This window comes from Somniosus microcephalus, chromosome 4 (genome assembly GCF_052327205.1).
Source record: "Somniosus microcephalus isolate GS21.2 chromosome 4, FLI_Smic_1.0, whole genome shotgun sequence".
Lineage (NCBI taxonomy): Eukaryota > Metazoa > Chordata > Chondrichthyes > Squaliformes > Somniosidae > Somniosus > Somniosus microcephalus.
The window spans coordinates 144,102,666-144,128,467 of NC_140990.1; the positions used below are offsets into that span (position 1 = coordinate 144,102,666).

A 25,802-nucleotide genomic window follows, 5' to 3' on the forward strand; every position below is an offset into this window, starting at 1 on the left:
TTCCCCTCCAAGTCACACACTATCCTGACTTGGGCATATATTGCCGTTCCTACATCGCCACTGGGTGAAAATCCTGGAACTCCTCACCTAACAGCATTCTGAGAATACCTTCACCACACGGACTGCAGAGGTTCAAGAAGGAGGCCCAGCATCACCTTCTCAATGGGAAGCTGCGGACTGGCAATATATGCTGGCCTTGCTAGCGGCACCCGAATGAATTTAAAAAATCTGTATATATAAAATGGATTGAAAGCCTCTACAGAAATACTTGTTCCTAAAACGATAATCTTTTACATTGTGCGGACAGTGTCTGTTTAGCAACTTAATCTCACCTAGAATCCACCTCCCTTCACAATTCCACGTTGGAAATTGTTGGGTCCCACTGGGCTCAGAAGTACTGGGGGTTAAACCCAGCAGCTTCTCCCCCCCTCTCCACTCCAGCTCAAACTGATGCAACAAGAAAGCCCTACACAGGAGGCCAGGGACCGAGATCCACCCTGATGCTAACCGGCTCTGAGTTGCTCCCTCTGTTGTGTCAAGGCCACTTGTTGTTTCTCCTGTCGGGTCACTCAGTCTCCGCCACTGCCCAACAATGAGCCTCTCCCGCGCATGCTCAATTCACGCTGCTTGGGTGATTGACGGGAGCTCCGGACCAATAGGAAGAGTGGAAATAACAACAGAAAATGCTGGAAAAACTCAGCAGGTCAGGCAACATCCATGGAGAGAAATTTGACCGAACAGGCGACTGGTCCTCCAACCAATCGGAATGCGTGAGGAGCGGGGCTTGCGGCACCCAATGGGCTGGGCTGAACCCGGATCTCCCTCATTGGCTGAAACTCTGCCTCATTGTTCAAGCTGATTTCTCTCAAACTCCAGGAGAAAACTGGACCTTTCTGTTGTGGCTTTGAACAGATGGAACCCTGTGGGGTGGAGCAAACATTGCAACATTTGGCAGTGAAATGGATTCATCAGGACAGACAGCAGGGATTATTTCAGGAAATAACACAGTGTAGTGAGAAAGGAAATGCAGTGGATATTGTGTAAATGGATTGTTAAAAGGTGTTTGATCAGGTGCCGGACAGGAGGCTTGTTGATCAAATTAAGGCTGACGGTATTAAAGGGAGTGGGGCAGCGTGGATAGGAAGTTGGATAAAGGGCAGAAAACAGAGAGTAGTGGTTAATGGATGTTCTTCAGACTGGAGGAATGTACACAGTGGTGTCCCCCAGGGTCAGTGTTGGGACCACTGCTCTTCTCAAAATAGAGAAATGATCTGGGCACAAGATCAAACTCTCCAGATGAGACCAAAATAGGGACCCTGGCCAACTGTGAAGAGGACTGTAAGTGACTTCAGTGTGAATACACAGGTTAGTAAATGGGGCCGGTAGATGTCCGCTGAAATGTCATGCATTTTGTGAGTTGGAAAAAGATAAAATCTACATTAAATGGGAAACATTTAAAAGGAGTAGAGGAGCAGAACAGTAAAGTGATGTAAGATTCTAGCTGATGCCTTGTCTTATTCATTAGCAGGTTCTAGAGTCTCATGTCAACAACTTTAATACCTTATTAGAAATATAAGATGAGCAGATTCTCTGTCCTCTCCCGTACCTTACATTGATCCATCAATCAGAGTAAACTTGCAAGTCCCGCGTGTCCACAGTAACTTACATGAGGTCAGCCCACTGGATGGAACCTCGGGCGCCCTGAGCTTGATCTCCGGTGTCTCCAGTCCCGACTGCCCCCTTACATCAGGATCCCCTCACTTTTATACCCTGTAGTGATCCATCTCTGGCACCTGACTCTTCTTTGTCTTCTCTGCTGGGTTTCAGCAGGAAGCGAGGGAAAGACAGCTGGAACTTCTCTAATCTGTGGTTTACAAGGACACTTTCCCTGGTTCCCAGCAGTTACTTTTCTTCAGTAATGTTCTCTTTATCCCTAAACTACCCTGCCTGCTGTTAATGATGTTATTTTACAGCTTCACAGTTATAGATATAAACATCACACCTTATAATCTGATCTATTCTATTACTCACTTTGGTTTAAGCTTATATTGTGGTTATTAACAGACAAACCCGGTTCTTTCCCCTGATCTGATTAGAGTTTCCCCCAGTGGAATTTGTGGAATGGAATGTCTTATCAGTGTTGCCATGGTGACCTGTTTGCAGTGAAGCGCATGTGAGTTTCTAACTCAGACTAAACTTCTCTCTCCCATATTACACATTATATCAGCAATTTATGTTAATGTACTTTAGCCATGTTATGTTAATATCACTAAAACCAACAAGCGGTTCAGATACACAAACCTTTAAAAGTGGGAGGGACAAGCTGATAAAGTGTTTAAAAAGCACATTGGATCATAGATTTTATAAATAGGGGTGTAGAGTACAAAAAGGCAGGTACAGCACGGGTTAGACACAGAGTAAAGCTCCCTCTACCCTGTCCCAACAAACACTGCCAGCCCATAATGAGCAGGGCTTAGGGAGGTTGGTTGCTAGGCACTGCAGTGATGTCATAAAGCAGGGCCATTCAGCCCAGCTGGTCGTCTCCTTGTCCCTTTAAAGGAGGAGAGCGGGGACACCCTGTCTCCAAACACATCCCACCTGTTCATACTGAGAATCCCCGGGGCAAGGCCCAAGGCCCAGAGTGTGGAACACAACCAAGGGGGAAAGAGGAGGAGAGCGGGGACACCCTGTCTCCAAACACATCCCACCTGTTCATACTGAGAATCCTCGGGCACGGCCCAAGGCCCAGAGTGTGGAACACAACCAAGGGGGAAAGAGGAGAGTGGGGACACCCTGTCTCCAAACACACCCCACCTGTTCATACTGAGAATCCCCGGGCAAGGCCCAAGGCCCAGAATGCGGAACACCACCAAGAGGGAAAAGAGGAGAGAAGGGGAGGAGTCGGAACTGAGGGACACCAACCTTCAATTTTAGAGCCTGTAGACTTCAGGAGGGAAGACTGAGTTCAGTAGTTTTAGGATCCAGGGAGAGAACAAGGAGCAGATGGGGAGACTGGTGTGGATTCCAGCACAGTGAGGATGTAGGGGGAGGGAGATTGTGTCGGGCCGTGTATTAGGGGTGTAGGAGGGACAAGAGAGGAAAGGTCAGAGGAGCAATTACTGCAGCAGTGTCCGTGAATAGTGAGAGAAGGTGGGGGTTACAGTGGACCATGGGCAGTCTGTTAAACTCTCTGTTTGCTGTGACTACACAGGATTACACAGGGTATACGGCACAGACAGGCCATTCGGCCCAACCAGTCCATGCTGGCATTTATGCTCCACTCGAGCCTCCTCCCGTCTTTCCCTATATAACTCTATCAGCATAACCCTCTATTCCCTTCTCCCTCATATGCTTGTCTAGCCTCCCCTTAAATGCATCTATACTATTCGCTTCAACCACTCCCTGTGGTAGCGAGTTCCACATTCTCACCACTCTCTGGGTAAAGAAGTTTCTCCTGAATTCCCGATTGGATTTCTTGACGACTATCTTATATTGATGGCCTCTAGTTATGCTCTTCCCCACAAGTGGAAACATTCTCTCTGTATCTACTGTAGCAAAACCGTTCATGAACTTAAAGACCTTTCATGAAATTAGACCTTTTTTCAAAAGAGACCCAGCCTGTCCATCCTTTCCTGACAGGTGTACCCTCGTATTTCTGGTATCATCCTTGTAGATCTTCTCTGCACCCTCTCCAGTGCCTCTCTATATCCTTTTATATGGTGACCAGAATCGCTCCCCTTCTGTTAAACAATCTCCTCCTGTGGCCCATTGACACAAGCAGCCCATTAAACTCCACCAATGGCCTTTATTGCAGGGGGTTGGAGGACAAGTGTAAGGAAGTCTTGCTTTCTAACTAATGAAGAATTGTTTGTCTGACTGGAGGGAAGTGGGCAGTGGGGTCCCCCAGGGGTGGGTATTAGGACCATTGCCTTTCCTGTTATATAGAAATAACCTGGACGGGTATCGGGAGGACAATTCAACATTTGCGGATGATACAAAACTTGGCAACATAGTGTGAGCAGGATAGCAGCAGACTTCAGGAGGACTTCGAGTGGTTGGTGAAATGGGCGGACACATGGCAGGTGCAGTTTAATGTGGATCATTTTGAAGAGATGCACTGTGGGGGGAAGATCATCGAGGGGCAGGACAATCGAAATGGTTCAACACTGAGGGGGAATATTCACAAATCTGTGAAGGTGGCAAGGCAAGTTGATAAGGCTGTTAAGAAAGCTTATGGGATACTTGGCTTTATACACAGAGGCATTGAGTACACAAACAAGGAAGTCAGACTAAACCTAAGAATTATAGAATCTTACCGCACAGAAAAAGACCATTCAGCCGCTGTGCTTCTGTCGGCCTTTTAACGTCTCCACGTTTGCTGACGATACAAAGCCAGGTGGGACAGTAACCTGTGAGGAGGACACAGAGTCTGCAAAGCGATATAGACAGGATAAGTGAGTGGGCAAGAAGATGGAATATAATGTGGAGAAATGTGAGGTTATTCACTTTGGTAGGAAGGATAGAAAAACAGAATATTTTTTAAATGGTGAGAAATTATTAAATGTTGTTCAGAGGGATTTGGGTTTCCTCGAACACAAATCACAGAGAGTTAGCATGCAGGTACAACAAGCAATTAGGAAGGCATATGGCATGTTGGCCTTTATTGCAAGGGGTTGGAATACAAGAGTAAGGAAGCCTTACTACAATTGTACAGGGCTTTGGTGAGACCACACCTGGAGTTCTGTGGACAGTTTTGGTCTCTGTACCTATGGAAGGATATACAGGCCTTAGAGAGGGTGCAACGAAGGTTGACTAGATTGATTCCTGGGATGAGAGGGCTGTCCTATGATGAGAGATTGAGTAGATTGGTCCTATACTCTCTGGAGTTTAGAAAAATGAGAGGTGATCTCAGTGAAACATGTAAGATTCTGAGAGGGCTTGACAGGGTAGATGCTGAGAGGCTGCTTCCCCGGGCTGGAGAGTCTAGAACTAGGGAGCATAGTCTCAGGATAAGGGTAGGTCATTTAGGACTGAGAGGAGAGGGTTGTGAATCTTTAAAATTCTCTACCCCAGAAGGCCGTGGATGCTCAGTCATTGAGTATATTCATGGCTGAGATCAATAGATTGTTGGATATTAAGGGAATCAAGGGATATGCAGAGCGGGTGGGAAAGTGGAGTTGAGGTCAAAGATCAGCCATGGTCTTATTGAATGGTGGAGCAGGATCAAGGGGCCATATGGCCTACTCCTGCTCCTATCCCGTGTCGTCCCACACTCCAGCTTTCCCCCATATCATTACAAATTAGTCCTCTTCAAGTATGTGAAAATAGAATGAGAGTAAACTAGCAAGAAATATGAAAACAGACTGTAAGTCCTTCTACAAGTAAAGAGAGAAGCAAAAGTAAACATTGGTCCCTTAGAGGCTCAGACAAGAGAAATTATATTGGGGAACAAGAAAATGGCAGCGATTTTAAACAAATATTGTATATCTGTTTTCATAGTAGAACACACAAAAAGCAGACCCAAAATAGTGGGGAACCAAGGGGCTAATGAGAGTGAGGAACTTAAAGTAATTAATATCAGTAGAGAAAAAGTACTTGAGAAACTAATGGGACTAAAATCCGACAAATCCCAATGACCTGACGGCCTACATCTGAGGGTTCTAAGAGGTGGCTGCAGAGATAGTGGATGCATTGGTTGTGATCTTCCAAAATTTCCCAGATTCTAGAACAGTCCCAGCAGATTGGAAGATAGCAAATGTAACACCGCTATTCAAGAAAGGGTTTTTTAAACTCTTGGGCAGTTTAAACCGGAAGTAGAATCCGGGTATAAAAGGGGAGGGGCTAGTGCAGTGCACGGAGTGCCTTGTGCATTGAGTGGTGCTGGAGTTTTGCTTAGTGGGAGAGTTCGGACAAGTGGGAGGTGAGGGTGTGTTTTCTGCTCTGTTTTGTTCCCCACTCCCAGGCTTGGACAACACTGCGGAGGCGGAGCAGCGAGACGAGTCAACCAAACAGGCCCCACAGACAGTATTCAAGGAGGAGGTTGGTGATCAGCTGGTTGGTTGGTTTTCTTCCTTCTCTTCTCTTTTATACCTTTAAGTTGGTAAGTCCTTTGAATAGTGGTGTGACATTATCATCTATATCCGGGCAGGGTCTTCATAACTAATAATAAGAAATTTAATTAATTATATAGAATGGAGCAGGTGATGTGTTACTGTTGCGAGATGTGGGAGCCGGTGGTCCCCATTGAGGCTCATGGTGATTACATCTGCGACAAGTGTTTGCTGCTAGAGGAACTCAAGTTCCATGTTATGGAGCTTGAGACCGAGCTTCAGACACTGCGACACATCAGGGAGGGGGAGAAGTTCCTGGACTCTATGTTTCAGGAGATGGTCACACCTATGAAGTTAATTACTGCAGATGTAGTCCGTGGTTAGGGACAGGACGGTGTGACTACGAGTGAGGAAGGTACAGGGATCTAGGATGTAGTGTTGAAGGAGACGCAGCCCTTGTTCTTGTCCAGCAGGATCGAGGTTCTTACTCCCTGTGAGGGCGGGAGCGGGGACTGCAGGGAGGATGAGCAACCTGGCCACAGCACCGTGGTACAGGGGGCCATTCAAGTGGAGGGAGTAAAAAGAAATGTTGTAGTGGTAGGGGATAGTATCATTAGGGGGATAGATAGGGATCTCTGCAGTCAAGAGCGGGAGTCCCGAAGGCTGTGTTGCCTGCCCGGTGCGAGGGTTAAGGACATCTCTTCTGGGCTGGAAAGAAACTTGGAGTGGGAGGGGGAGGATCCAGTTGTCGTGGTCCATGTTGGTACAAACGACGTAGATAGGACAAGGAAGACGGTTCTGTTAAAGGAGTATGAGCAGCTAGGGGTCAAATTAAAAAACAGAACCTCAAGGGTAATAATCTCTGGGTTATTACCTGAGCCACGAGCGAATATGGCTAGGATAAATAAAATTAAAGAGTTAAATGCGTGGCTCAAAGACTGGTGTGGGAGAAATGGGTTTTGCTTCTTGGGACACTGGCACCAATACTGGGACAGGAGGGAGCTGTTCCGTTGGGACGGACTCCACTTGGCCAGTGCTGGGACTAGAGTCCTGGCGAATCATATAACTAGGGCTGTAGAGACGGCTTTAAACTAATTAGTGGGGGGGAGGTTTCTGGAGAGCAAATAATAGAAATGACAACAGAGAAGGTCATAGACTTAGGTAGCAGTGGGGCAATTAAAAAACAGAATGTGTCAGGAAGGGACAGAAGGTATGGAGCCAAAAGTACTAAAAAGGGAAAAAACAGGAACTAAGTGTTACAAAACATATTTGAAAGTTCTTTATCTGAATGCACGTAGCATTCGTAACAAATTGAATGAGTTAACGGCACAAATAACGACATATGGGTATGATCTTGTGGCCATTACAGAAACATGGCTGCAGGGTGACCATGACTGGGAATAAAACATACCAGGTTATTTAACCATCAGGAAGGACAGGCAGGAAGGGAGAGGAGGTGGGGTGGCTATGTTAATAAAGGAAGGAATCACTATAATACAGAGAAATGATATTGGGTCAAAGGAGCAGGATAGTGAAACAGTTTGGGTGGAGATAAGGAATAATAAGGGGAAAAAACACTAGTGGGTGTAGTCTATAGGCCTCCGAACAGTTGCAACTCTGTTGGACGGCGTATTAATCAGGAAATAGTTGAGGCTTGTAATAAGGGAACAGCTATAATTATGGGGGATTTTAATTATATTAACTGGACAAATCAAATTGGGCAGGGCTGCCTTGAGGATGAGTTCATTGAGTGTATTAGGGATGGGTTTCTTGAGCAGTATGTAACTGAACCAACCAGTGGGCAAGCAACCTTAGATTTGGTCCTGTGTAATGAGACAGGATGAATTAAAAATGTCCTAGTAAAGGATCCCCTTGGAATGAGTGACCATAACATGGTTGAGTTCCATATTCAATTAGAGGGTGAGAAGGTTGGATCTCAAACAAGCGTGCTGAGCTTGAATAAAGGAGACTATGAAGGTATGAGAGCGGAATTGATTAGAGTGGACTGGGAAAATAGATTAAAGGGTAAGACGGTACATGATCAGTGGTGTACATTTAAGGAGTTATTTTACAACTTCCAAATAATATATATTCCACTGAGGAAAAAAGGGTGTAAAAGAAAAGATAGCCATCCGTGGCTAAGTAATTAAGGATAGTATCCAACTAAAAACAAGGGCATATAAGGTAGCCAAATCTAGTGGGAGGATGGAAGATTGGGAAGTCTTTAAAAGAGAGCAAAAAATAACTAAAAGATTGATTAAGAAAGGGAAGATAGATTATGAAAGTCAATTAGCAAAAAATATAAAAACAGACAGTAAAAGTTTCTATAGTTATATAAAAAGAAAAAGGGTGGCTAAAGTAAATGTTGGTCCCTTAGAGGATGAGACCGGGAAATTAATGGTGCGAAACATGGAGATGGCAAAAACACTGAACAATTATTTTGTATCAGTCTTTACAGTAGAGGACACTAAGAATATCCCAACACTGGACAAACAGGGGGCTCTAGGGGGGGGGGGAGGAACTAAATACGATTAAAATCACTAAGGAAGTGGTACTTGGTAAAATAATGGGACTCAAGGCGGATAAATCCCCTGGACCGGATGGCTTGCATCCTAGGGTCTTGAGGGAAGTAGCGGTAGGGATTGTGGATGCATTGGTAATAATTTTCCAAAACTCACTGGACTCAGCAAAGGTCCCGGCAGATTGGAAAACTGCTAATGTAACACCCTTATTTAAAAAGGGTAGTAGGCAGAAGGCTGGAAACTATAGACCTGTTAGCCTAACATCTGTGGTTGGTAAAATGTTACAGTCCATTATTAAGGAGACAGTAACGGGACATTTGGATAAACATAATTTAATAGGACAAACTCAGCATGGTTTCATGAAGGGGAAGTCATGTTTGACAAATTTGCTGGAGTTTTTTGAGGAAGTAACATACAGGGTGGATAAAGGGGAACCAGTGGACGTAGTGTATTTAGACTTCCAAAAGGCATTTGACAAGGTGCCACACAAAAGATTATTGCTCAAGATAAAAAATCACGGGATTGGGGGTAATATTCTGGCGTGGGTGGAGGATTGGCTCTCTAACAGAAAGCAGAGAGTTGGGATAAATGGTTCGTTCTCAGATTGGCAACCAGTAACTAGTGGTGTTCCGCAGGGGTCAGTGCTGGGTCCCCAACTCTTTACAATCTATATTAACGATTTGGAGGAGGGGACCGAGTGTAACATATCAAAGTTTGCAGATGATACAAAGATGTGACGGAAAGTAGTGAGTGAGGAGGACATAAAAAACCTGCAAAAGGGACATAGACAGGCTAAGTGGGCAGAGATTTGGCAGATGGAATACAATACTGGAAAGTGTGAGGTTATGCACTTTGGCAGGAAAAATCATAGAGCAAGTTATTATCTTAATGGCAAGAAACTGGAAAGTACTGTAGTACAAAGGGATCTGGGGGTCCTGGTGCACGAAACTCAAAAAGTTAGTATGCAGGTGCAGCAAGTGATCAAGAAGGCCAATGGAATGTTGGCTTTTATTGCTAGGGGGATGGAATATAAAAACAGGGAGGTATTGCTGCAGTTGTACAAAGTATTGGTGAGACCGCACCTGGAATACTGCATACAGTTTTGGTGTCCATACTTAAGAAAAGACATACTTGCTCTCGAGTCAGTACAAAGAAGGTTCACTTGGTTAATCCCGGGGATGAGGTGGTGGTCATATGAGGAGAGGTTGAGTAGATTGGGACTCTACTCATTGGAGTTCAGAAGAATGAGAGGCGATCTTATTGAAACATATAAGATTGTGAAGGGGCTTGATTGGGTGGATGCGGTGAGGATGTTCCCAATGATGGGTGAAACTAGAACTAGGGGGCATAATCTTAAAATAAGGGGCTGCTCATTCAAAACTGAGATGAGGAGAAACTTCTTCACTCAGAGGGTGGTAGGTTTGTGGAATTTGCTGCCCCAGAAAGCTGTGGAAGCTACATCATTAAATAAATTTAAAACAGAAATAGATAGTTTCCTAGAAGGGAATTAAGGGTTACGGGGAGCGGGCAGGAAATTGGACATGAGTCTAGGTTCGGAATGGTCATGGCCCTGTGGGTAGTGGAGTGGGCCCAGGGGCCGTGTAGCCTGGTTCTGCTCCTACTGTTTTCTAATTCTGTTAGATTTCAGGAGATGGTTATATTCCTGTTCCTGGCTGGGGTTGAGATCGCCTTTACAGAAGGTAAGTACTGTAGAAAATATAGGGACAGAGTGATCTCCTGGAAGAATTTCGATCGCGTAGATGGGTCGGAGAGGAATTTCCCAGATTTTTTTCTCCCAAATTGGCCATTGGGTCTTTATCTGGTGTTTCGCCTCTCCCGGGAGATCACATGGGTTCGGGTGGATGCACAGTGATAGAAGATTTGAGGTTAGGATCAGATCAGCCATGATCTTATTGAATGGTGGAGCAGGCTCGAGGGGCCGATTGGCCTCCTCCTGCTCCTATTTCTTATGTTCTTATCTTATGTTCTTATGAGAGAGAAAACAGGGAACTACAGGCCAGTTAACCTGACATCAGTCGTCAGGAAAATGCTGGAATCCACTGTTAAGGAAGTGGTAACAGGACACTGAGAAAATAATAACATGATTAGGCAGAGTCAACATGGTTTTAGAAGGTAAATTGTGTTTAACAAATTCATTAGAGTTTTTTGAGGATGTAACTAGCAGGGTAGATAAAGGGGAACCAGTGGATGTAGTATATTTGGGCTTCCAAAATGCATTCGATAAGGTGCCACATAAAAGGTTGCTACGCAAGATATGGGCTCGTGGGGTTGGGGGTAATATGTTAGCATGGATAGAGGATTGGTTAACGGGCAGAAATCAGGGAGTGGGGATAAATGGGTCATTTTCTGTTTGGCAGGCTGTAACTAGTGGGGTGCTGCAAGGATCAGTGCTTGGGCCTCAGCTATTTACAATCTATATCAATTACTTTGATGAAGGGACCGAGTGCAATGTATCCAAGTTTGCTGATGATACAAAGCTAGGTGGGACAGTAAGCTGTGAGGAGAACACAGAGTCTGCAAAGGCATATAGACAGGTTAAGTGAGTGGGCAATAAGGTGGCAGATGCAGTATAATGTGGGGAAATGTGAGGTTATTCACTTTGGTCGGAACTATAGAAAAACAGAATATATTTTATATGGTGAGAAACTATTAAATGTTGGAGTTCAGAGAGATTTAGGTGTCCTCGTACAGGAAACACACAAAGATAGCATGAAGGTACAGCAAGCAATTAGGAAGGCAAATGGCACGTTGGCCTTTATTGCAAGGGGTTGGAATACAAGAGTGAGGAAGTCTTGCTACAATTGTACAGGGCTTTGGTGAGACCACACCTGGAGCTTTTGTCGCCTTATCTGAGGAAGGACATACATGCCTTAGAGGCGGTGCAATGAAGGTTCACTAGATTGATCCCTGGGATGAGAGGCTTGTCCTATGAGGAGATTGAGTAAATTGGGCCTATACTCTCGGGAATTTAGATGAGAGGTGATCTCATTGAAACATAAGATTCTGAGGGGGGATTGAGAGGTTTTTCCCCCTGGCTGGAGAGTCCAGAAGTTAGTGCTGTTGGGGAGGGTTTAAATTAATTTTGCAGGGGGATGGGCACCAGGATGTAGCATTAGAAAGGAGCAACAAAGGATTAGGAGAGACAGATAGCATTATAGTAAGACAGAGTAAGGTAATAGATGGAATCAGACTAAGAGAGGATACAACAAGGTCTAAGATCGGTTTACAGTGCATGTGTGTAGACGCACGAAGCATGGTAAATAAGGTTGGTGAGTTGCAGGCGCAGATAGCCACATGGAAATATGATGTCGTGGCAATAACGGAGACCTGGCTCAAAAAATGGCAGGATTGGGTACTAAATATTCCTGGATATAATGGGCACTTGGAGAGGTTTAAGCTCATTAAGGAGAGCCAACACGGATTTGTAAAAGGCAGATCGTGTTTGACTAATCTAATTGAACTTTTTGATGAAGTTACAGGGAGGATTGATGAAGGGAATGCAATGGATGTTGTCTACATGGATTTTAGGAAGGCGTTTGACAAAGTACCACATAGAAGGCTGGTTAACAAAATTGAGGCTATGGAAAAGGTGGGTCAGTGGCAGCTTAGATAAGGAATTGGCTAAAGGACAGAAAACAGCCAGTTGTGGTAAATGGCTGTTTTTCAGACTGGAGGATGGTAGACAGTGGTGTTCCCCAAGGGTCAGTGCTGGGGCCACTGCTTTTTTGATATATATCTATATATATAAAAATAAATGACCTGGATATTGGAATACAGAGTAGAATTTCTAAATTTCCCAATGACACCAAACTTGGGGGTGTGCCAAACAGTGAGGATGATACCAATCGACTGCAACAGGACATAGAAAGGCGAGCAGAATGGGCAGACAATCGGCAGATGGAATTTAATACAGAGAAGTGTGAGGTGATGCATTTTGCCAGAAGGAACAGGGAGAGGCAATATACACTTAATGGCACAGTTTTAAAGAGTGTGCAGGGACAGAGGGCTGCCTTTAAAGAGGAGATGGTTCAGGCACAGTCAAGGTACATTCACACGAGGGGAAAAGGTAGGACAACCAAAGCCAGAGCTCCTTGAATGATGAAAGAGATAGGGAGTAATTTGAAGCAGAATAAGCGGGAGTATGACAGATGTCATGTTGAGAATACAAGTGAGAACCAGGCTGAATATAGAACGTTCAAAGGGGAAGTGATAAAGGAAATAAGAGGGGCAAAGAGAGAGTATGAGTATGGACTGGCAGCTAACATAAAAGGCAATCCTAATGTCTTCTATAGCGTATAAATAATAAACGGGTAGTAAGAGGAGGGGTGGGGCCGATTAGGGACCAAAAGGAGACCTATGCATGGAGGCAGATGACATGCCTGAGGTACTAAATGAGTGCTTTGCATCTGTTTTTACCAAGAAGAAGCTGCCAAAGTCACAGTGAGAGCAGGTAGTTGAGATACTGATGGGAGAAAAATTGATAAAGAGCAGGTACTATAAAGGTTGGCTGTACTTAAAGTAGATAAGTCACCAGGACCAGATGGGATGCATCCCAGGATGCTGAAGGTAAGGGTGAAAATTGCAAAGGTACTGGCCATAATCTTCCAATCCTCCTTGGATACGGGGGTGGTGCCAGAGGACTGGAGAATTGCAAATGTTACACCCTTGTTCAAAAAAGGGTGTAAGGATAAACCCAGCAACTACAGGCCAGTCAGTTTAATCTCGATGGTGGGGAAGCTTTTAGAAATTATAATCCAGGACAAAATTAACAGTCTCTTGGACAAGTGTGGATTAATTAAGGAAAGCCAGCACGGATTTGTCAAAGGCAAATCGTGTTTAGCTAACTTGATTGAGTTGTTTGATGAGGTAACAGAAACAATTGATGAGGGCAATGCAGTTGATGTAGTGAACATGGACTTCCAAAAGGCGTTTGACAAAGTGCCACATAATAGGCTTGCCAGCAAAGTTGAAGCCCATGGAATAAAAGGAACAGTGGCAGCATGGATACGAAATTGGCTAAGTGACAGGAAACAGAGAGTAGTGGTGAACGGTTGTTTTTCGGACTGGAGGAAGTTATACAGTGGTGTTCTCCAGGGGTCGGTTCTAGGACCACTGCTTTTCTTGATATATATTAATGACTTGGACATGGGTGTACAGGGCACAATTTCAAAATTTGCAGATGACACAAAACTTGGAAGTATAGTGAACAGTGAGGAAGATAGTGACAGACTTCAAGAGGACAGAGACAGGCTGGTGGAATGGGCAGACATGTGGCAGATGGAATTTAACACAGAAAAATGCAAAGTGATACATTTTAGTAGGAAGAACGAGGAGAGGCAATATAAACTAAAGGGTCGAATCCTAAAGCGGGTGCATGAACAGAGAGGCCTGGGGGTTTATGAGCACAAATCGTTGATGGTGGCAGGGCAGGCTGAGAAAGTGGTTAAAAAAGCTTACGGGATCCTGGGCTTCATAGGTAGAGGCAGAGAGTACAAACACAAGGAAGTTATGATGAACCTTTATAAAACACTGAAATAACAACAGAAAATGCTGGAAATACTCAGCAGGCCAGGCAGCACCCGTGGAGATAGAAACAGAGTTAACGTTTCAGGTCTGGGACACTTCATCTGTTTCTCTCTCCACGGATGCTGCCTGGCCTGCTGAGTATTTCCAGCATTTTCTGTTGTTATTTCAGATTTCCAGCATCCGCAGTATTTTGCTATTTTATAAAACACTGGTTCGGCCACAACTGTAATACTGTGTCCAATTCTGGGAACCGCACTTCAGGAAGGATGTGAAGGTTTAGAGAGGGTGCGGAAAAGATTTACAAGAATGGTTCCAGGGATGAGGAACTTTAGTTACGTGGATAGACTGGAGAAGATCGGGTTGTTCTCCTTAGAGCAGAGAAGGTTGAGAGTAGATTTGATAGAGGTGTTCAAAATCATGAGGGGTCTAGACAGAGTAGATAGAGAGACACTGTTCCCATTGGCGGAAGGGTCGAGAACCAGAGGACACAGATTTAAGGTGATTGGCAGAAGAATCAAAAGTGACATGGGGAAAAACTTTTTACACAGTGAGTGGTTAGGATCGGGAATGCACTGCCTGAAAGGGTGGTGGAGGCAGATTCAATCGTGGCTTTCAAAAGGGAACTGGATGAGTACCTGAAGGACAAAAATTTGCAGGGCTACGAGGGAAGGGTGGGGGAGTGGGACTAGCTGAAGTGTTCTTGCACAGAGCCAACACGGGCTCAATGGGCCGAATGGCCACATTCTGTGCTGTAACCATTCTATGATTCTATGAACACGTTAAACCTTCATAGAGTAATTACCAGTCATTTTTAGACTGGGAACTTAACCCTGCCGTTTCACTTTCAGTCAGGAACAGATCGCAGTTTGACACCTGGTGTCTCAGCAGGTCGGATGACTGAGTGAATCCCTTCCCACACACGGAGCAGGTAACGGCCTCTCCCTAATATGAACTCGCTGGTGTTTCAGCAGGTGGGATGACTGAGTGAAACCCTTCCCACACACAGAGCAGGTGAACGGTCTCTCCCCAGTGTGAACTCGCTGGTGTGTCAGCAGGGTGGATGACTCAGTGAATCCCTTCCCACACTCAGAGCAGGTAAACGGTCTCTCCCCAGTATGAACTCGCTGGTGTTTCAGCAGGTGGGATGAACACATGAATCCCTTCCCACACTCAGAGCAGGTGAACGGCCTCTCCCCAGTGTGAACTCGCTGGTGTGTCAGCAGGGTGGATGACTGAGTGAATCCCTTCCCACACACAGAGCAGGTGAACGGTCTCTCCCCAGTGTGAACTCGCTGGTGTGTCAGCAGGTTGGATGACTCAGTGAATCCCTTCCCACAGTCAGAGCAGGTGAACGGTCTCTCCCCAGTGTGAACTCGCTGGTGTATCAGCAGGTGGGATGACCGAGTGAATCCCTTCCCACACTCAGAGCAGTTGAACGGTCTCTCCCCAGTGTGAATTCGCTGGTGTATCAGCAGGTGGGAAGACTGAGTGAATCCCTTCCCACACTCGGAGCAGGTGAACGGCCTCTCCCCGGTGTGAACTCGCTGGTGTGTCAGAAGTTCGGATGAACACACAAATCCCTTCCCACACTCAGAGCAGGTGAACGGTCTCTCCCCGGTGTGAATTCGCTGGTGTATCAGCAGGTTGGATGAACGAGTGAATCCCTTCCCACACTTGGAGCAGGTAAACGGCCTCTCCCCAGTGTGAGTGCGCTGGTGTACAGTGAGGTGAGACGATCGCCTGAACCCAGTCCCGCAGTAAGAGCACTTGAACGGTCTCTCGTCAGTGTGAACACATTGATGGTGTGTCAGTTCCCTGGAGCTTTTATAGCTCTTCCTGCAGTCCTGACATTCAACAGGTCTCTCGTCAGTGTGAACTCGGCAGTGCTGCAGCAGGTTGCATGACTGAGTGAATCCCTTCCCACACACAGTGCAGGCGAACGGCCTCTCCCCAGTGTGACTGCGCTTGTGTCTCGACAGGCCAGAGGATCGGCGGAAGCCTCGTCCACACACAGAACACGTGTACGGTTTCTCCCCACTCTGAACGGTGCTTTCTGCTTCCATGTTCAAAAGGTCCTGATGAATCGAGTGACTCTGTCAGATCTTGAAGTGATGTTTGGTTTGAGTTTCCCGTCTGCAAATCCTCCCCTTCGAACACCCTGCAAAATGAATTTAAAACAGGAAAAAGGGAGAGTGAGAGAGAACCCACAAAAACACAAAGGCAGGTTGTGAAATTGAGCTGAATGAATCTGGGAATTTCTGGGGCCAGTACAAGAAAAAAAGCAACCATGAAAGCTGCTGGATTGTCGTAAAAACCCAACTGGTTCACTAATGTCCTTCAGGGAAGGAAACCCGCCACCCGTTTTGGCCAACACAAGACTCTGGCCTCAATGGGAGGAGAGTCAGGTGGAAGGGGGAGGAGTGAAGGAGAGCGTCTTTATACATCTGTAACGCGACTAGAACTTTGACATCACCTCCCAAACACGTGACCTCCACTACCTGGAAAGACAAGGGCAGCAGGTGCATGGGAACACCATCACCTCCCAGTTCCCCTCAAAGTCACACTCTACCCTGATTTGGACATATATCGCCGTTCTTACTCGATGTTGCCGCGGGCTCGGGGTCTGAGAACCGCACTCGGAGTGGCTGAGGGTTCCCGCCCCGAGACCGCGCGCGGGGAGCCCAGCCCCGGGACCGCGCGCGGGGAGCCCAGCCCCGGGACCGCGCGCGGGGAGCCCAGCCCCGGGACCGCGCGCGGGGAGCCCAGCCCCGGGACCGCGCGCGGGGAGCCCAGCCCCGGGACCGCGCGCGGGGAGCCCAGCCCCGGGACCGCGCGCGGGGAGCCCAGCCCTGGGACCGCGCGCGGGGGTTCCAACCCTGGAAGTGTGCGAGGGGATTCCAACCCTGGGACTGTACGTGGGGATTCCAATCCTGGGACTGTACGTGGGGATTCCAACCCTGGGACTGTACGTGGGGATTCCAACCCTGGGACTGTACGTGGGGATTCCAACCCTGGGACTGTACGTGGGGATTCCAACCCTGGGACTGTACGTGGGGATTCCAACCCTGGGACTGTACGTGGGGATTCCAACCCTGGGACTGTACGTGGGGATTCCAACCCTGGGACTGTACGTGGGGATTCCAGCCCTGGGACTAGCCATGGGGATTCCAACCCTGGGACTGCACATGGGGATTCTAACCCTAGGACTGTACATGGGGATTTCAAACCTGGGACTGTACATGGGGATTCTAACCCTGGGACTGTACATGGGGATTCCAACAATGCGACTATGCATTTGGATTCCAACCCTGGGACTGTATCTGGGGATTCAAACCCCGGGACTGTATCTGGGGATTCCAACCCCGGAACTGTACCTGGGGATTCCAACCCCGGGACTGTACATGGGGATTCTAACCCTGGGACTGTACATGGGGATTCCAACCCCGGGACTGTACATGGGGATTTCAAACCTGGGACTGTACATGGGAATTCTAACCCTGAGACTGTACATGGGGAATCTAACCCTGAGACTGTACATGGGGATTCTAACCCTGGGACTGTACATGGGGATTCCAACCATGCGACTGTACATTTGGATTCCAACCCTGGGACTGTATATGGGGATTCTAACCCTGGGACTGTATATGGGGATTCCAACCCTGGGACTATATATGGGGATTCCAACCCTGGGACTGTATATGGGGATTCCAACCCAGGGTCTGTACATGGGAATTCTAACCCTGAGACTGTACATGGGGATTATAACCCTGGGACTGTACATGGGGATTCCAACCATGCAACTATACATTTGGATTCCAACCCTGGGACTGTATATGGGGATTCTAACCCTGGGACTACACATGGGGATTCCAAACCCGGAACTGTACCTGGGGATTCCAACCCTGGGACTGTACATGGGGATTCTAACCCTGGGACTGAACATGGGGATTCTAACCCTGGGACTGCACGTGGGGATTCTAACCCTCGGACTGTACGTGGGGATTCCAACCCTGGGAATGACCGTGGGGATTCCAACCCTGGAACTGTACATGAGCATTCCAACCCTAGAACTGTACATGGGGATTCTAACCCTGGGACTGTGCATGGGGATTCCAAACCTGGGACTGTACATGGAGATTCCAACCCTGGGACTGTACATGGGGATTCCAGCCCTGGGACTGGCCATGGGGATTCCAACACTGGGACTGTGCACGGGGATTCCAATCCTGGGACTGTACATGGCGACACCAACCCTGGGACTGTATATGGGGATTCCAACCCTGGGACTGTAGATGGGGATTCCAAACCTGGGACTGTACATGGAGATTCCAACCCTGGGACTGTACATGGAGATTCCAGCCCTGGGACTGGCCATGGGGATTCCAACACTGGGACTGTACATGGGGATTCCAACCCCGGGACTGGCCATGGGGATTCCAACCCTGGGACTGTACATGGGGATTGCAACCCTGGGACTGTACATGCGGATTCTAACCCTGGGAATGTACATGGGGATTCCAACCCTGGGACTGTACATGGCGATTCCAACCCTGGGACTGTACATGGCGATTCTAACCCCGGGGCTGTACATTGGGATTCCAGCCCCGGGACTGCACATGGGGATTCCAACCCCGGACCTGTACATGGGGATTCCAACCCCGGAACTGTACATAGGGATTCTAACCCCGGGACTGTGAATGGGAATACTAACCCTGGGACTGTACATGGGAATAGTAATCCTGGGACTGTACATGGGGATTCCAAACCTGTGACTGTACATGGGGATTCCAACCCTGGGACTGTACATGGGGATTCTAACCCTGGGACTGTACATGGGGATTCTAACCCTGGGACTGTACATGGGGATTCCAGGCCTGGGACGGTACATGGGGATTCCAACCCTGGGACTGCACATGGGGATTCCAAACTTGGGACTGCACATGGGGATTCCAAACTTGGGACTGCACATGGGGATTCCAACCCTGGGACCGTACATGGGGATTCCAACCCTGGGACTGCACATGGGGATTCCAACCCCGGAACTGTGTACGGGGATTCCAAACCTGGGCTGTACATGGGGTATCCAACCCTGGGACTGTATCTGGGGATTCCAAACCTGGGACCGCACATGGGGATTCCAACCCTGGGACCGTACATGGGGATTCCAACCCTGGGACCGTACATGGGGATTCCAACCCTGGGACCGTACATGGGGATTCCAACCCTGGGACCGTACATGGGGATGCCAACCCTGAGACCGTACATGGGGAATCCTACCCTGAGACTGTACATGAGGATTTCAACCCTGGAGCTGTCCATGAGGATTCCAACTGTGGGAATGCACATGTGGTTTCCAACCCTGGGACTGCACATGGGGATTCCAACCCTGGGAATGCCCATGGGGATTCCAACCCCGGAACTGTACATTGGGATTCTAACCCTGGGACTGCACATGGTGATTCCAACCCTGGGACTGCACATGGGGATTCCAAACCTGGGACTGCACATGGGGATTCCAACCCTGGGACTGTACATGGGGATTCCAACCCTGGGACCGTACATGGGGATTCCAACCCTGGGACCGTACATGGGGATTCCAACCCTGGGACCGTACATGGGGATTCCAACCCTATGACCGTACATGGGGATTCCAACCCTGGGACTGTACATGGGGATTCCAACCCTGGGACCGTACATGGGGATTCCAACCCTGGGACCAGACATGGGGATTCCAACCCTGGGACCGTACATGGGGAATCCAACCCTGAGACTGTACATGGGGAATCCAACCCTGAGACTGTACATGAGGATTTCAACCCTGGGGCTGTACATGGGGATTTCAACCCTGGGGCTGTACATGGGGATTCCAGCCCTGGGACTAGCCATGGGGATTCCAACCCCGGGACTGTGCATGAGGATTCCAACCGTGGGAATGTACATGGGGTTTCCAACCCTAGGACTGTACATGGGGATTCCAAGCCTGGGAATGTACATGGGGATTATAACCCTGAGACTGTACATGGGGATTCTAACCCTGGGACTGTACATGGGGATTCCAACCCTGGGAACGTACATTGGGATTCCAACCCTGGGACCGGACATGGGGATTCCAGCCCCGGGACGAGCCATGGGGATTCCAACCCTGGGACTGTACATGGGGATTCCAACCCTGGGACAGTACAGGGGGATTCCAACCCTAGGAATGTACATGGGGATTCCAAACCTGGGACTGTACATGGGGATTCTAACCCTGGGACCGTACATGGGTATTCCAAACCTGGGACAGTACGTGGGGATTCCAACCCTGGGACTGTACGTGGGAATTCCAACCCTGGGACTGGACGTGGGGATTCCAAACCTGGGACTGTACATGGGGATTCTAACCCTGGGACCGTACATGGGTATTCCAAACCTGGGACAGTACGTGGGGATTCCAACCCTGGGACTGTACGTGGGAATTCCAACCCTGGGACTGGACGTGGGGATTCCAACCCTGGGACTGTACATGGGGATTCCAACCCTGGGACTGTACGTGGGGATTCCAACCCTGGGACTGTACGTGGGGATTCCAACCCTGTGACTGTACATGGGGATTCCAACCCTGTGACTGTACATGGGGATTCTAACCCTGGGACCGTACATGGGATTCCAACCCTGGGACCGTACATGGGGATTCCAACCCTGGGACCGAACATGGCGATTCCAACCCTAGGACCGTACATGGCGATTCCAACCCTGGGATTAGCCATGGGGATTCCAGCCCTGGGATTAGCCATGGGGATTCCAGCCCTGGGATTAGCCATGGGGATTCCAGCCCTGGGATTAGCCATGGGGATTCCATCCCTGGGATTAGCCACGGGGATTCCAGCCCTGGGATTAGCCATGGGGATTCCAACCCTGGGACTGTACGTGGGGATACCATCCCTGGGACTGTACATTTGGATTCCAACCCTGGGACTGCACATGGGGATTCTAACCCTGGGACTGCACATGGGGATTCCAAACCTGGGACTGTACATGGAGATTCCAACCCTGGGATAGTACATGGGGATTCCAACCCCGGGACTCTACATGGAGATTCCAACCCTGGGACAGTACATGGGGATTCCATCCCTAGGACTGTACGTGGGGATTCCAACCCTGGGACTGTACGTGGGGATTCTAAGCCTGGGACTGTACGTGGGGATTCCAACACTGGGACTGGCCGTGGGGATTCCAACCATGGGACTGTACGTGGGGATTCCAACCCTGGGACTGTACGTGGGGATTCCAACCCTGGGACTGTACATGGGGATTCCAACCCTGGGACTGTACATGGGGATTCCAACCCTGAGGCTGCCCATAGGGATTCCAACCCCGGAACTGTACATGGGGATTCCAGCCCTGGGAGTGTACAGGGGGATTCCAGCCCTGGGGCTGGCCATGGGGATTCCAACCATGGGACTGTAGATTTGGATTCCAACCCTGGGACTGTATATGGGGATTCCAACACTGGGACTGTACATGGGGATTCCAACCCTGGGACTGTACATGGGGATTCCAACCCTGGGACTGTACATGGGGATTCCAGCCCTGGGACTAGCCATGGGGATTCCAACCCTGGGACTGTACATGGGGATTCTAACTCTAGGACTGTACATGGGGATTTCAAACCTGGGACTGTACATGGGGATTCTAACCCTGGGACTGTACATGGCGATTCCAACAATGCGACTATACATTTGGATTCCAACCCTGGGACTGTATATGGGGATTCTAACCCTGGGACTGCACATGGGGATTCCAAACCTGGGACTGTACATGGAGATTCCAACCCTGGGATAGTACATGGGGATTCCAACCCCGGGACTCTACATGGAGATTCCAACCCTGGGACAGTACATGGGGATTCCATCCCTAGGACTGTACGTGGGGATTCCAACCCTGGGACTGTACGTGGGGATTCTAAGCCTGGGACTGTACGTGGGGATTCCAACACTGGGACTGGCCGTGGGGATTCCAACCATGGGACTGTACGTGGGGATTCCAACCCTGGGACTGCACGTGGGGATTCCAACCCTGGGACTGTTCGTGGGGATTCCAACCCTGGGACTGTACATGGGGATTCCAACCCTGGGACTGTACATGGGAATTCCAACCCTGGGACTGTACATGGGGATTCCAACCCTGGGACTGTACATGGGGATTCCAACCCTGGGACTGTACATGGGGATTCCAACCCTGAGGCTGCCCATAGGGATTCCAACCCCGGAACTGTACATGGGGATTCCAGCCCTGGGAGTGTACAGGGGGATTCCAGCCCTGGGGCTGGCCATGGGGATTCCAACCATGGGACTGTAGATTTGGATTCCAACCCTGGGACTGTATATGGGGATTCCAACACTGGGACTGTACATGGGGATTCCAACCCTGGGACTGTACATGGGGATTCCAACCCTGGGACTGTACATGGGGATTCCAGCCCTGGGACTAGCCATGGGGATTCCAACCCTGGGACTGAACATGGGGATTCTAACTCTAGGACTGTACATGGGGATTTCAAACCTGGGACTGTACATGGGGATTCTAACCCTGGGACTGTACATGGCGATTCCAACAATGCGACTATACATTTGGATTCCAACCCTGGGACTGTATATGGGGATTCTAACCCTGGGACTGCATATGGGGATTCCAACCCTGGGACTGCATATGGGGATTCCAACCCAGGGTCTGCACATGGGGATTCTAACCCTGGGACTGTACATGGGGATTCCAACCATGCGACTATACATTTGGATTCTAACCCTGGGACTACACATGGGGATTCCAACCCCGGAACTGTACCTGGGGATTCCAACCCTGGGACTGTACATGGGGATTCCAACACCGGAACTGTACCTGGGGATTCCAACCCTGGGACTGAACATGGGGATTCTAACCCTGGAACTGTACATGGGGATTCTAACCCTGCGACTGCACATGGGGATTCTAACCCTGGGACTGCACATGGGGATTCCAAACCTGGGACTGCACATGGGGATTCCAATCCTGGGACTGTACATGGGGATTCCAATCCTGGGACTGTACATGGGGATTCCAATCCTGGGACTGGACATGGGGATTCCAGCCCTGGGACTGGACATGGGGATTCCAGCCCTGGGGATTCTAACCCGAGACTGTACATGGGAATTCCAACCCTGGGACTGTACATGGGGATTGCAATCCTGGGACTGTACATGGGGGTTCTAAACCTGGGACTGTACAGGGGGATTCCAGCTCTGGGACTGTACAGGGGGATTCCCACCCTGGGACTGTACATGGGGATTCCAACCCTGGGACTGTACATGGGGATTCCAACCCTGGGACTGTACATGGGGATTCCAACCCTCGGACTGTACATGGGAATACTAACCCTGGGACTGTACATGGGGATTCCAACCCTGGGACTGTACATGGGGATTCCAACCCTGGGACTGTACATGGGGATTCCAACCCTGGGAACGTGCATGGGGATTCCAACCCTGGGAACGTACATGGGGATTCCAACCCTGGTACCGTACATGGGGATTCCAACCCTGGGACCGTACATGGGGATTCCAACCCTGGGACCGTACATGGGGAATCCAACCCTGAGACTGTACATGGGGAATCCAACCCTGAGACTGTACATGAGGATTTAAATCCTGGGGCTGTACATGGGGATTCCAGCCCTGGGACTAGCCATTGGGATTCCAACCCCGGGACTGTACATGAGGATTCCAACCGTGGGAATGTACATGGGGTTTCCAACCCTAGGACTGTACATGGGGATTCCAAACCTGGGACTGTACATCGGGATTCCAACCCTGTGACTGCAGATGGGGATTCTAACCCTGGGGCTGTACATGGGGATTCCAACCCTGGGACTGTACATGGGGATTCCAACCCTGGGACTGTACATGGGGATTCTAACCCTGGGACAGTACATGGGATTCCATACCTGGGACTGTGCATGGGGATTCCAGCCCTGGGGCTGTACATGGGGATTCTAACCCCGGGACTGTACATGGGGTTTCCAACCCTGGGACAGTACATGGGATTCCATACCTGGGACTGTACATGGGGATTCCAACCCTGAGAGTGTACATGGAGATTCTAACCCTGGGACTCTACATGGAGATTCTAACCCTGGGACTGTACATGGGGATTCCAACCCTGGGACTGTACATGGGTATTCCAACGCTGAGACTGTACATGGGGATTCCAACCCTGGGACTGTACATGGGGATTCCAACCCCGAGACTGTACATGGGGATTCCAACCCTGGGACTGTACATGGGGATTCTACGCCTGGGGCTGTACATGGGGATTTCAACACTGGGACTGTGCACGGGGATTCCAACCCTGGGACTGTGCACGGGGATTCCAACCCTGGGACTGTGCACGGGGGTTCCAACCCTGAGACTGTACATGGGGATTCCAGTTCTGGGACTAGCCATGGGGATTCCAGCCCTGGGACTGTACGTGGGACATTGTAGCCCTGGGACTGTACGTGGGACATTCTAGCCCTGGGACTGTACGTGGGGATTCCAACCCTGGGACTATACATGGGATTCCAACCCTGAGACTGTACATTGGGATTCCAGCCCTGGGACTGTACATGGGGACTCTACCCCTGGGACTGTACATGGAGATTCCAACCCTGGAACTGTACATGGGGATTGTAACCCTGGGACTGTACATGGGGATTCTAGGCCTGAGGCTGTACATGGGGATTCCAACACTGGGGCTGTACATGGGGATTCCAGCCCTGGGACTGTACATGGGGATTCCAACCCTGGGACTGTACATGGGGATTCCAACCCTGGGACTGTATTTGGGGATTCCAACCCTGGGACTGTACTTGGCGATTCCAACCCTGGGACTGTACTTGGGGATTCCAGCCCTGGGACTGTACTTGGGGATTCTAATCTGGGACTGTACAAGGGGATTCCAAACCTGGGACTGTACATGGGAATTCTAACCCTGGGACTGTACATGGGGATTCCAACCCTGGGACTGTAAAAGGGGGGCCATTGTGTGGGATGTTATCCGTTTGACCTGCTTTTCCCAGCGCCTTCAGGAGAGATGGTGAGAAATTCTAAGTGTGGAGAGTCTGAATCAAATAACTGAGTCAGTCACATACTCCCCGGGCACTAGGACCCGGTTGGGAAGAGACACTGAAGCCCCGCCCACTCTCTGTTCGTGCCCAAAATGTCTGCGCATGCGCTTTGCTACTCACTGCATCAAGATGGCGGCCGTTATCCTCGGTTTGTGACCGGGAGAAGCCCCGAAGCTGCAAACGCGGGACCTTCAGGTTTTTATTCGCGGCTTCCGTCCTGCACCAGTTGTTTATGAAGCCTCTCCACCCACCCGCCGGTAAATTACTCCGCTCCGTCCAGCCGCTTCTCAGTAATTTATCAGGACCTAATTGGCACACTGTCTTCCGCGATGACACGCACCGCGCATGCTCCAAAGCCAGGGGGTTCCGCGCCTGCGCACTGGGCACCTGTAGTCTGGGTGCGGCACCTTCTCCCCCGCGGGGAATGCTGGGTAAAAACCCCACCTTTGAAAGGCCACGTTCGTGAATAGAACAAGATTTACTGGGATTACATTGCGCTTTGAACCATGTTCATTCTAGCAGTTAGAGTGTGTTTTTTGCTGATCATTATAACCCCTATAC

The 25,802-nt window shown here is 49.1% G+C and overlaps 1 protein-coding gene across 1 annotated transcript in view; it reads right to left on the minus strand.

Moving 5' to 3' along the window:
• Positions 1-25,598, minus strand: part of LOC147119877 (uncharacterized) — a 34,678-nt gene extending 9,080 nt beyond the window's left edge. The window contains exons 1-2 of the mRNA XM_085985284.1: positions 25,362-25,598; positions 4,317-16,277 (exon numbers count right to left, since the gene is read on the minus strand). Of these exons, the coding sequence (XP_085841410.1) occupies positions 15,001-16,182 (1,182 nt within the window). The 5' untranslated portion in view covers positions 16,183-16,277; positions 25,362-25,598 and the 3' untranslated portion in view covers positions 4,317-15,000. The remainder of the gene's footprint in view (positions 1-4,316; positions 16,278-25,361) is intronic.
• Between the last annotated feature and the right edge of the window lie 204 nt (positions 25,599-25,802).